The sequence below is a fragment of the Carassius carassius genome, chromosome 32 (genome assembly GCF_963082965.1).
Source record: "Carassius carassius chromosome 32, fCarCar2.1, whole genome shotgun sequence".
Taxonomy (NCBI): Eukaryota; Metazoa; Chordata; class Actinopteri; order Cypriniformes; family Cyprinidae; genus Carassius; species Carassius carassius.
In genome coordinates, this window is record NC_081786.1 from 15996699 (window position 1) to 16010120 (window position 13422).

Here is a 13422-nt window from a genome sequence, read left to right on the forward strand (position 1 = left end):
TCCTTGAATCTTTTTCACTGACTCATTAAAAAGAACTCGTTCAAAAGAGTCACTTGTTTGAAAATGGGACATCACAATTCGTGCTGCAGTGGTTTTTGCATGTTGAAAACAAATATAGCAATCTTATAATATAATTTAATATTGGAATCCTATGAGATGATACCTTACACAATGTTTTCATGACTAGACTTTAAAATGTCACATTTTTACTGCATTAGCAAACATTTTAGTCACAGTCTGGAACTCTGAAAATGTACAAACTTTTGAAATTCCAATTTTTACGGCATTAGCTGATGTATGAATCACATAAATAATTCTTTATATCAAAGGACAGTCTTTAAACTAGAAAGAGATGTATGTCTACCTCTAAATGTGAGATTTAAAATATAGTGTTTTTTGTTCCTTTTTTTTCTTAGAAAGCAATGCTATTAATGCAGCTGATCAAAGTCAATAAACAAGTAACATTTCATATCTGCTCTGATTTGGCAGTGCTTTTGGATTGGATACATTCACATTAACCTGTTTTTGTGTATTTGTTTCTGTACTGTCTCATCATAGATAAATAATCGTGCCAAATTCATTAAAATAACAGACACATTATGTGTCAGGACTAAGAGCCTTTCCCTGCTCAGCCATAAGACACTCTAAAGCGATTAATCCGCCTTATCTATTTATAGAGTACATGTGGACAACGCTAAAGTGTTGCCTTATGAAGATCAGACAGGAGTAGTGTGAGAATCTTGAGGTTTAGCCAGGAGCTGTTCAGTTTAATATCACTTCAAATCGCCTTATTCATAACAGATGGAGTTTATTTAGCTCCACCTAAAGAAAGAGTATGCAGAAATAGTGCTGGAGCAGACACAGCCGAGCACACTCACGCACACACACACACTTGCTCACGCCAACGCACCGACGTGTCACAGCTGGGGAGCAGAGGAAGTTCCCTACTTTGAGTCCAAAAGTTTTTCTTAGGACTTCCTGAGAGTGCACTTTGCTTGTTTGGAGTCAAACTCACTTAGACAAACAAAGAAGAGTGTATTTTGGAGCTTAAAGGCATGTTGAAGACCAGCACTACTTGTAGTGCAGCTAATGAGGACAATTTCAACATCATATTTTGAAGCATGGATATTCTAGAAGGGCCCGCCCTTGGTCTTCACAAGCGTGTTTATAAATCCCTTCATGTTTGAGTGATTTAAGCTGCTTTTTTTTGCGTAAATGTGGGGCATCTGGAGCCGTGCCTGACTCTTCGGTTCAAGTCAGGCTTTTGTTGGCACTGGTTCTTGGAGATGTGGGGAGAGAGGAGTTTTCTGAGGTACAGAGGGGAGTTGGCAGAAGGCAAGAGTCACCCTGTTTTGCCTCGAACCCTTGGTGCTCTGGGTCTTTCCACTCTCTCTGAGCAGACTGGACGATTCTTCCCCTGCCATAGAGATGAGTGATGAGTGGGTTTATGCTCCTCTCCATCACAGAGGTAAGCAGAGGACACGTGAAGTTTGTCTGTTTGTGCTATCGTCTGTACAGAACATTTTGTTGAGGGTTTCATCATGACTGGAAGGTGTCAGTGTGACTGACAGAGGATGGGTTTATCATTGTCAATGCACATGCAACAGTTACTATGCTAGTGTTCAAAAGTTCAGTGAGATATTTTTTTTAAAGAAATGCTCCTACTGAATGTATTTATTTGATCAAACAAAAAACAAATATTACAAAATATTATTACACTTTAAAATAACTGTTCTCTGTGTTAATATATTTGAAAAAGTAATTTATTCTTGTGATGGCAAAGCTGAATTTTCATCAGCCATTACTCCAGTCTTCAGCATCACATGATCCTTCAGAAATCATGCTGATTTAGTGCTTATTAATGTTGAAAACTGCTGTGCTGCTCAATATTTTGTGGAATCCACGATACATTTTATATATGGTTTTTTGAATAGAAAGTTCGAAGACCAGCACTTTTTTGAAATATAAACCTGGTCTATTAATGGGTGAACTTTAAGACAGTATGTCACACTAAAATAAAAATAAATAAAATAAAGGTTTTGCTTTGAGAGAAAAAACCTGACATAGGACTGAGATTTTCCTGCACAATGTTATCATGTTATCAAAAAAAATAAAATAAAAAAATAGAAAAAATTAAGTAATTGGACATTTTTGAATTGACTGATTGACAAATTCATCCTATTTTAATAAAATGTCTGAATAGTCTCACTTAACTGTGTTTATTAGGTCTATCACACAGGTTTAGTAAAAATACAGAATTTAAAACTAGGTTCCCAGCAACGTGATTTGATTTACCTTGTGATAGTCAGGGATTTTCTTGTAAGGAGTCCAAGTTTAACAGTTTGATTTAATTAGTTAAGAATACATCCTATTTATTCTCACTCCACAGTCAACACTCGTGTTTTCAGTTAAAGTAAAACAGCACTGGCATTGACAAAACTATTACATTGACAGAAATGACATTCTAGTAGGGTTGAAGTTATATCTATAGATATGAATCAGTTTCATGTATGCTGTATTTGCATTCAGATGTTGTTAGATTAACTATCTACACATGACATGGTTAAAATGCAGCGCACAAAGCAAGTTTTGTGTGTTTTGGCTATTAGACTGAGCATTAGCGGTCGATGACAGTGACCTTTTATTCCTGTAACAAACAATTGAGTCGAGGGGATTTAGCTATATTTAACTTTGTGTGTGTCAAAAGCCAGCGACGGCTGAACTGCTGACAGCAAAGTTAAGAACAATCAATGCTCTGCAGTGCTGCAGATGGGGATGAAGAGAGAGAACGGGAGAGAGAGAGAGAGAAGGAGGGGGTCTCCCCGATTCACTCAGTCTCTCACACAATCTCTCCACCTCTCTGTCCTTTGTCCTGCAGTGTCAGTCCTATGGAACGGCTGGACTATGGGCTGGGATAACACTTTCCCAGGGCGCATGAGCTGGCAGGTTGCCACCGTGTGTGTGTGTATACGTGGGTGAAAGCGAGGGAGGGGGTTACAGATAGTGTCTATGAACCTGTGTGAGTGTTTGTGCTCTGGAGGGACGGGGGCTGTGTGAGGACAGTGCACTGCAAAACTCTTGACACACTTCCCCGCGAATACCAACACGCAGTGGAAGAGACAGGAGAGACATGTTCTGCCTGAGAGGTAAGTGTCAGACCTTCAGAACTGGAAGAAGAAAGACAAAGAACAGCTAGGAGACATTTGTAAGTTATTGCAGTTTCAGAGTGCAAGAATTCCCTGATGAAAAACAAAGGGAGGGGATCGAGCTCAGCTGTTAGTTAAACGTCCTGCTCTGTTCCAAAGCGCTGCTCTCTCCTCCGGATCCATTGTTTTCTTGCTAGGAAGTGCGGCTCTTCGGCTCGCAGGCTGCCGAATGGGAATCTGTCAGAAAAGTTAGTTACCGTGCCAGAGTTTTGATGTGATGAGAGCGAGGTTGTTTATAAGGAAGGAGGAAACTATTATCTGATCTGTCTTTTATGTGAACTCTAGCGAGCTGTGATTCCATGGCATATTTCTCTTTAGAAATACAAGTTTGAATTGCAAGTGTTGCAGCTTTGTCATTCTTTGTGGTTTCGGGTCCGTGCGGGCATTTTGTGTTCCTCATCTGCTCTTTAAATAGCGTATGAAATTAAATTTGCATTTAGTTTAAAGGGATAGTTCAGTCAGACATTGAAATTAATCATCATTTATTCATTCTTGGCATTACAAACCTGCATGTGAATAAGAAATTTAGAAGAATGTGCAGGTCGCTCTTTTCTGTGTGGTTATAATGAAGCTTTAGAAGTATCATAGAAGTGTTTTTATGGTGTTTTTGTCAGTTTGGATCTTGACAGTCCCATTCTCCTTTATGTTTAGCATATGAAAAATAATAGAAAGGATATTCTTAAAAAAGCACCTTTTGTTTTACACGAATGATACATGAATATAGTAGCTTTTTGTTTTGCAATGTTGTGTGTGTTTGTCCAAGTGTGTGTTTCTTTTGAGTGGATGATCTGCTCTCGTTCACCTCTTTTTTTTTCTCTTTTTTCTTTTTACTTGTCTGTTGTTTTGTGACTTTTTGTTATCCAGTGTATTTTTCATGTCAAGCATAAATAATCTTCTCAGTATGGTGACCTGATTTTTTTTCTTTTTTTGACACTGGTCACCTCTTTTACTCACCAGTGACCTGAAGGTCATGTTATGAAAAGTCACATTGGTATTTTGTGCTTTTTGTTATGACTGGTTAGTGCCAATGATTTTCAAAGTGAAAGTCTTCAAAGTTATTTTTCCTGACTTTTTTCTTTAGTGTTTTGATAGCAGGGTAAAATACAAATAGCCTAAATGGTTACTCTTTCAACAGTTTTGGTATGTTTACCCTTTTAAGTTAAGGGAACACAAACTGTTTTAAGTGGTGTCATTTTTCATGCATCACATTTCACACATTATAATTGTATTTCATTTTTTATATGTTTATCAAAACACTGGTTAGTTTTGTTTTGTTTTTCAAATTTAATATTTTTTATTGTTCCTCTAAATTTAGTTTGTTCCATTATTCATAGCTTTTTATGATTAAAAAAAGTACATTGCAACTCCTACATTGCTACTAATGGGGCATGTTGTTACAAAACAGAAAGTGTGCATTAAATTAACTCTCTTTTAACTGTGAACTGTGACAAATAGCCCCAATCTCCCTACTAAACTTCAGAAACATAATTCTATTTTATCAAAATTATTCTATTTGCTGGCTAGTTGGGTTGAATAGTGCATTTTCTTTCAGCATTTTCTTCACTTGATAGATTGAAATAGATATGTAACGGATCAGATCCATTAAACTGGCCTAAAGCATACTTCACTGTTCTGTGAACAGTATTGTTTACAAAAATCTGTGCTTTGCAGCAGCACCATGAACTTGGATGCAGTCAGCCTGTAGCTGAGGGCTCTCTGCAGGTTGAGACAGGCTCGTGTTTTAAAGTCAGGCTCCATAATAAGTGCATTCATATCACTCATATCAACACCAGCAGCACTCCTCCTCTTCTCTCAAAAACCCTTGTGGATTTTCCTTTTTCAGCTAATTGTACAGCAACACACTGCACACCAGCCTCCAAGTAAGTGCATCTGCTCTCATAAAGTAAAGTTTGCTTCATGGACTGACTCCTGTTGTCAGAGGTGTAATCACCGGGTGCAAATGTATGCGGGGACCCACAACCCACAGGCTTCTTTAAAAGTGTCACATGATGGAGAGACAGTTTAGCGGCTCCCTAATGAGCAGCTAAAAGGGCATTCTGTAAGTCAGCTGCTCCTCAGGTCTTGAATCAAATCAGCGTCCTTCTGTGACTTAAATGAGAAGTGAAGACGTCTCTCGTGGGAGGCAGGGACTGGTATTTCGTGGAGTGTAATTCACTTTAAAAGCCTTAAAGTGCTCTTCTGTGTAAGATTTTTTTTTTTTTATAAATGAAGTTTTCTTGACCTAGATAAAGGTACCTGCCTCCTCTCTCTCTGTTTTACTGTTTTCCAGAAGAGCCAGAGCAGCTAATTGGACGTAATCCAGTTATTGTCTCGCTTTTTTTGCGATCGAACCCATAGGACCAATCATCCCTTCATATCTTTTCAAGTAGGAGGACTTTGCCTTGTTCTTGCTTGCTTTGGACTGAAGATGCAGGAGATGGAGTCTTATGGGCGTCTCAGCTGTCAGGATGATCATTTTTCCAAAGGCTTAATTGTTAAAACACCTGGATTAGAATCTCAGGCAAGCATGAATGTCTCATTATGCACTTTTTCCCATTTCACACGAGGCATTCACGGTTCCTGTGACAGTTATGAATCGTGGACATTAGCCAGGGTTGGCCTGGAGCCTGAAGATTGATGGCCATTCCAGATGTGTCAGCTCCACATGAGGGTCTCAGTCGCTAGGCGTGTGCAGAGCCGAGCCTCCCTTCCACATAAGTGGAATTCTGAGTCTGATCCCTGGAACATTGGTGGAGACCATCGAGTTTGGCCTGCACATATTTTCAGGGTTGAGATAATAGGCAAAGAACGGTCATTATTCATTTCAGAAATGCCATAAGGGACGATTCCAAGATGGTAGCACTCGAGGGAGTTAATGATTTTATTGTTGATTCAAAGTCTCCGGATGTTACTGCATTCTTTAAAACACTGTGGAAGGAATGGAGGACAAAACATTGAGAGATTGACAGATGGGAGGATTTGGAAATGCAGTCCAAAAGCATCCCCTAAAGTTGAAAATGGTTTCCTCCTCCAAGATGCTTCTTCGTAGGAGTGTGTGATGCAGTGCATCTGTACAATTTGTTTTATGGGCTGCATGTTTGCACTGTACAAATGTCTTTTGTAATCAAGTTATCTATTTCTTAAAAGGATTGTGTGGTGCACTAGCATTACTGTGTAGTTACAACATTGAAAGTTCACACCAAATATTTTACAGTGCTTAAATTTACTAACAATTATCTATGTATTTATATGACTGTAGCAGTCTAGCTGGGAACACTGGTGGTCCAAATACTGGAATACCGGGGGAAGGTCATTAACAGCTTTAAGTTGGCATTCCAATAATCCATATTGGACATGGATGTATACAGTAGATAGCTCTATATATATATACAAGTGAAGTGGAGTCTGAAACATGTACATTTGTGCACGTCCTCCTTTTGCTGTAATGACAGCAGCTTTTAAGCTGAAATGAACTCCACAAGTTTGTGTAAAGCCTGATTTGAGATTAGGGATATTCCAGTTTATTAATTCTGGCCTATAGGATAAGCCGATCATATTTTGTTATGTTATGGTCAATATTACATTTTTGTAGCATTTGGCTAAATAAATGAAAACTAAGACACTAAAAACTAGAATTAGTTGCTTTTAAATGCTACTGTAAATGTGAATTCAGGCATCACACTTTTATTATTTACAGTATAAATATGGTTATTCATTTTGACGTGTACTATTTAAATGTTATTTAATTCTATTAAATTATTTATATATCAATATAAAGTCAGGTTGATGCTGTTGTATTTTGGTATTCTGTATTTGACACCAATGCAACATTGATTTAAGATCGGATCTTGGTTACACAACCTAAAAACAACAAAAATTAGGGTCAGCTACAAGTACAATCCATATGCAGATCTTCTCCAACATTCATGCACTTGTAGTATACAGGATATTAAATGACAGCCAACTTCCCACACAACAGCTCCGTCTGATCAAGGTCACGTCCACTGAGTCAAGAATGACAAAGGATATGATCCAAATGGACAGAACAATAGAGCTGTGCACGCAGAGTTGAGCATACTGTCTGCTCCAGCAGGTGTTTCTGGCCCAATTACAGGGACTCCATAGCAACTTTTGTTGAAACCCTCCAACCTTGTATTTTGTGCGCCCAAGCAAGCAGGGACTCGGGTGGTGCAGACTTGCACCTAGTGGAGGCGCACAATCTCTATTCAGAGCCACTGGTTTGTGTGATTCATTGAAGGAACTAATATAAATGTACTTTCTTCTGTAGGAGGCAAAAGAAATTTGGAAGAAAGTGGGATTCTGTTAGGTGTCTAATTTGGTTAGGTGTTTTCACATTCTCTCGCTCTTATTCATAATAAACATGCCTTTTCATATTTCTTCTCTCGTAACTCAAAAAGTGCTACATTTGTGAAACCTTGGTATCTCTTAGCTTAACAAATCTGCAGTGCATCTCCACAAATGCATTACTGCTCATTCAATTAAGTGGATCCAGATGCTTTGCAGACTAGTGAGCAATGACCACACGAACACATACTTTACTGCTTGCAACAAAAGATGTTTCTGGGAAGGAGACTTAGAAAACTGAATTGTCTGCACCACGATAAACCCTCAAAGTGGCTCATTTAGGTTAACGCAGAGCACAGAACTGACATACATTCAATACTTGCAGCCAAGCATGTTAATTAAATGATAAGCTTAGATTTATGTGGATCTGATAGTATTTCTGTAAAAAGCTCTCTTTGGGCCAGGGTGGTTGTATGTAAGTTTAAGCTCTTGGCAGGACAGCTTCTGGTTGCTGGAATTCTCATCTGGTCCAGTTCCTGCCATTGGCGGTCATCCAAAGAATTGGGCTCAAGGGTTTGGATTAGACCCCAGATGGAGTTTAATCAGATCTGATCACGATGAAATGGACGATTATGTTATATCCAGCTTGTCTATGTACACATAAAGTGCTGAAATACAATTTAGGAGTGTGTTGTCGATCTATTTGGGTGAGGGCTCTCTTTCCAGCCCCAGATTTATGCCACCCATCCTGAGGCTCAACACAGTATCTGGATTTAGACAGTTACATTCGCTGGAGATAACCGAGTACGATACTCTTTCTGTCCTGCTATCTGTTGGTCATATCGTCTTTCTCTCCCTCTCTTATTCTTAGTTTCTACTCTTCTTATAGACATCAAACAGCTGTGTAAGTGACTCAAGATGGTTTAAGAAGATATGTTAGACTGATTTGAACACTTTTTGCTTTAATGGCTCAGTTAAGTGTTGATTTGTATTTGTTTATTTAGTAGCTATTTAATTATTTATCAGCTATATATTTAGCTGTTTGAATACTTTATCTCAAACTTTGATCTAAACCCAGATTTACTAAAAGCTTTTATATTTAATTAATTTTTTTAATTATCAAATTAATACATTGATACTTTTTATACCAACCTCCATCAAACAATTTGACTTGATTTTATGCAGTTTATATATTATAAAAAAAAATGGTTAACAGAATTATTGGACAAATGCATAGAATATAGACTAAAAATAAAATACATTTAAAAAAAGACAAAAGACATGCAGATGCTTTGTGTTAAATATTGTCTTGGACACTGTCCCTTTTTAAAAAAGATTTGTAGTTTTAATAGGGATTAAAGGGAACCGTAATGTTAAACTCTTTTCATCTGCTCAGCCATGGTATTTTTTACCTTTTTATAAGCATTTAGATAAAAATTATAATTGTACCACCTTTAGTTCAGTGTTATTTTTCACCTTTTCCCAGGTGACCATCTGCAGTGCAAAGCCTGCCTTCAGCAGCGCTTGGATGTGAAAGGATAATCCTGGTTTACAGATTAGAACTTGCGTATTTCCTCAATCTAAAGCTTTAGGTAGTTAGCGAGAGGAAACCAACATACCTGATGTGTTTTCACTGATTCTTGTTTGACTTTTTTTGTCTATGGAGAACTTGTAGAATATTGTCCAACTCAGGCTAGTATCTAATGCTTGTGGCGGTTTCTCTGGACGCCTATGGCTGTCCTGGCTTTGTGGAGATAAAAAGGAAAAGGGTGGATGTGGGAAACTGTGGTTGAATGTCCCAACCTGGACTAAAGTTGAGATGATAGCATATGTAGACTGCCTCTCTACCGAACCAGCTGGGAAATGCTGGAATAGGACCTACTATGAGGACGAAGATGAACTTCTTCCTCTTCATACTCACAAACTACGCCTCCAGCCCAAGACGGAGGGCAGCCTTCGCCGCAGACTCCTCACCTCCAAAATACATCAGCAGCAAGATGCACTATGGGCGCCCAAACCCTGGGCAGGACCACCAGCTCGAAAGGGCATCCCACTGCAGGGCCACCCCAACTACACTTTCAGTCCATCCTGCCAAGACCGGAAAGGTAGCGCTTCAAATCTAGTTCGCTCTTGTTTATCAGAAAAACATTTGTTGCTAAAGCTGGTGCTCAAAGATAGATTTATTCTCTCACTTTGTATTTTCTGTTGGCATAACAAAGAATGCCCAGTGATATTAGCAGGAGTTAAAACTTCAGAGATGGGTTTTAACAAGTTTTGGTGGCGAAAAGTAGAAGTGCGATGATTAAAGTGTAGTATAATGTGTTGCCCAGTTTGGAGTTTGGAACGAGGCAGGCCATGACAAGTCTAGTGCGGAGATACACAATAGCAGCTAGTGTTTCTGAACTAAAGGGAGATTTCTTGATAATCTGCTCCATTAAGAGAATACAGGAATGTTCAATGAGATGTCCTTCAATTTAGGTTTTAGCTGTCTTTAAAGGATATTTCACAGTAAACGTCAATTTTTTTTTAAGTTTTATGTTTTCAGTTTTAATTTATTCATTTCGTCATGTGCTTTTATCATTTTAATTTTATATTTACAAACTGTAAAAATGTAATTAACAATATGTACTTCTGCAGTCTTAATATGTTGTCACAAACAAACCTGATTCTCAAGAAGCCAGTGAGCCAATTAGCTCAGATTAAACCCACTGCATCTGAAGTTAAATCCAGAACTAAATATGTGTGCATATTGCATGTAATATAAATGCTTTTTCATATGCAGTCTTAGAACACGCTTGTTTAGAGCAAAGTTTTAGTTTGGGCCTTATATTAAAAGATTGTAGAGTGTGTAATGTTGACTAAGCCTCAAGTTCTTGGCAGAGGACATAGCTGATTTCTTAGGGTTGTTAAAATCTCATCCCATCCACCAGGCAAGCTGCTCCCTTCACTTACATCAGATGTGCAGACAGATGTCTCTGAAAAAAACATACTGACCTGCAGTTAAAATCCAGTTCTTGATTCGCTTTGGATAATTCTCAAATCATGTTCTTAAGGTTTTACACAAACTTGTGGCATTCACTACATTCAAGTGCTACTGTCAGTAAAGCAAGACAAACTATACCAAATATGACTAAATATTTACAAAATCAACTGTCCTAATATGTATCGTTCGTAACTATGTTTGTAGGCAGTCTTTTGGATTCAGCTTCTGTGTTGGACAGTAACACATACTTATTTAGTGTGGTGGCCTACAGTCCATACGGTGTGGTAAACACTTCTAATGCGGTCTAATTAGAGTAAATAGGCTTTGTGCTACACACAGCTGCTCAGGGAAGCACACACACATGTCCACCTCTTTCTCTATGAATGTCACTACAATGGGGCACTGACCTGCACTTCCTTTTGCCATCATCAAGTTTCCCCTCTCAAGTGTCGGTTTATGAAATGCTGAGATACTATGTAGTACCACAAGATGGCACCATTATTTTACATTGCAGATTCATTATTGATTTTCAGTTTGAATGTTATTATATATATTTTTTTTTTTTACTGAAGGAATCTGAGAGGACTTGGACCTCAGTTTACCCAAAAATAAAATTTCTGTCATCATTTACTTGCCCTCATGTTATGCCAAAAAATACATGCCTTACTTTCTTCTGTGGAACACAAATTGAGAAGTTCAGCAGATTGTTCACACTGCTCTATTCCATACAGCAAAGTAAATGGAAACTGAGACTGTCAAGCTAAAAAAAGTAAAAATAATTCTAATTGGTAAGATTGTTGTATTGTTTTTAAAAAGAAATATTTTATTATCATTAAGTCTGCATTTATTTGATCAAATATACATGAAAAACAGTAATATTATGAAATATTATTACAATTTAAAATGCCAGTTTTCTATTTTAATACAATTTCAAATGTAATTTATTCCTGTGTTGGAAAACTTAATTCCACATGATCTTTCAGAAATCATTCTAATACAGGTCCTTCTAAAAAAATTAGCATATTGTGATAAAGTTCATTATTTTTCATAATGTAATGATAAAAATTAAACTTTCATATATTTTAGATTCATTGCACACCAACTGAAATATTTCAGGTCTTTTATTGTTTTAATACTGATGATTTTGGCATACAGCTCATGAAAACCCAAAATTCCTATCTCAAAAAATTAGCATATCATGAAAAGGTTCTCTAAACAAGCTATTAACCTAATCATCTGAATCAACTAATTAACTCTAAACACCTGCAAAAGAATCCTGAGGCTTTTAAAAACTCCGAGCCTGGTTCATTACTCAAAACCGCAATCATGGGTAAGACTGCTGACCAGAAGGCCATCATTGACACCCTCAAGCAAGAAGGTAAGACACAGAAAGAAATTTCTGAACGAATAGGCTGTTCCCAGAGTGCTGTATCAAGGCACCTCAGTGGGAAGTCTGTGGGAAGGAAAAAGTGTGGCAAAAAACGCTGCACAACGAGAAGAGGTGACCGGACCCTGAGGAAGATTGTGGAGAAGGACCGATTCCAGACCTTGGGGGACCTGCGGAAGCAGTGGACTGAGTCTGGAGTAGAAACATCCAGAGCCACCGTGCACAGGCGTGTGCAGGAAATGGGCTACAGGTGCCGCATTCCCCTGGTCAAGCCACTTTTGAACCAGAAACAGTGGCAGAAGCGCCTGACCTGGGCTACAGAGAAGCAGCACTGGACTTTTGGACAAATTTTGCATGTCATTCGGAAATCAAGGTGCCAGAGTCTGGAGGAAGACTGGGGAGAAGGAAATGCCAAAATACCTGAAGTCCAGTGTCAAGTACCCACAGTCAGTGATGGTCTGGGGTGCCATGTCATCTGCTGGTGTTGGTCCACTGTGTTTTATCAAGGGCAGGGTCAATACAGCTAGCTATCAGGAGATTTTGGAGCACTTCATGCTTCCATCTGCTGAAAAGCTTTATGGAGATGAAGATTTCATTTTTCAGCATGACCTGGCACCTGCTCACAGTGCCAAAACCACTGGTAAATGGTTTACTGACCATGGTATTACTGTGCTCAATTGGCCTACCAACTCTCCTGACCTGAACCCCATAGAGAATCTGTGGGATATTGTGAAGAGAAAGTTGAGAGACGCAAGACCCAACACTCTGGATGAGCTTAAGGCCGCTATCGAAGCATCCTGGGCCTCCATAACACCTCAGCAGTGCCACAGGCTGATTGCCTCCATGCCACGCCGCATTGAAGCAGTCATTTCTGCAAAAGGATTCCAGACCAAGTATTGAGTGCATAACTGAACATAATTATTTGAAGGTTGACTTTTTTTGTATTAAAAACACTTTTCTTTTATTGGTCGGATGAAATATGCTAATTTTTTGAGACAGGCATTTTGGGTTTTCATGAGCTGTATGCCAAAATCATCAGTATTAAAACAATAAAAGACCTGAAATATTTCAGTTGGTGTGCAATGAATCTAAAATATATGAAAGTTTAGTTTTTATCATTACATTATGGAAAATAATGAACTTTATCACAATATGCTATTTTTTTTGAGAAGGACCTGTATGCTGATTTTGTCCTTGAGAAATATTTATTATTATTATCAGTGTTGTGCTGAAAACAGCTGCTGCACACACACACACACACACACACACACACACATACTGTTCTTATAATTCATAAAACGAACCAGTGGTTTAGAAGTTTGTGTAATTTTTATAAAATGATTTCGAAAGCAAAACATGTGATATCAAAATGTAGATCAGTCTGGGAATACGTCCAAACACAGATGTCTCTCATGTCTGCACACATGGTATCTACAACTCTTTTACAGCACATAAAAATTGTCCACTACAAAACTCTTAACAAATTTATGCAACATTAACATAACATTAACATAACCATATTTAGTACTCAATAAGATGAG

General features: G+C 38.1%; 1 protein-coding gene across 6 annotated transcripts in view; it reads left to right on the plus strand.

Annotated features, from left to right (window-relative positions):
- Window positions 1-13422, plus strand: part of nhsl1a (NHS-like 1a) — a 52298-nt gene that overhangs the window by 9527 nt on the left and 29349 nt on the right. The window contains exon 1 of one of the 6 annotated variants that reach the window (XM_059520516.1): window positions 2901-3146. The exons of 4 other annotated variants lie outside the window; for them this stretch is intronic. In XM_059520516.1, coding sequence (XP_059376499.1) covers window positions 3131-3146 — 16 coding nt within the window. In that variant the 5' untranslated portion in view covers window positions 2901-3130. Of the gene's footprint in view, window positions 1-2900; window positions 3147-9170; window positions 9617-13422 lie in introns of those variants that run through there. One more of the 6 variants, XM_059520511.1, reaches the window with a different exon arrangement.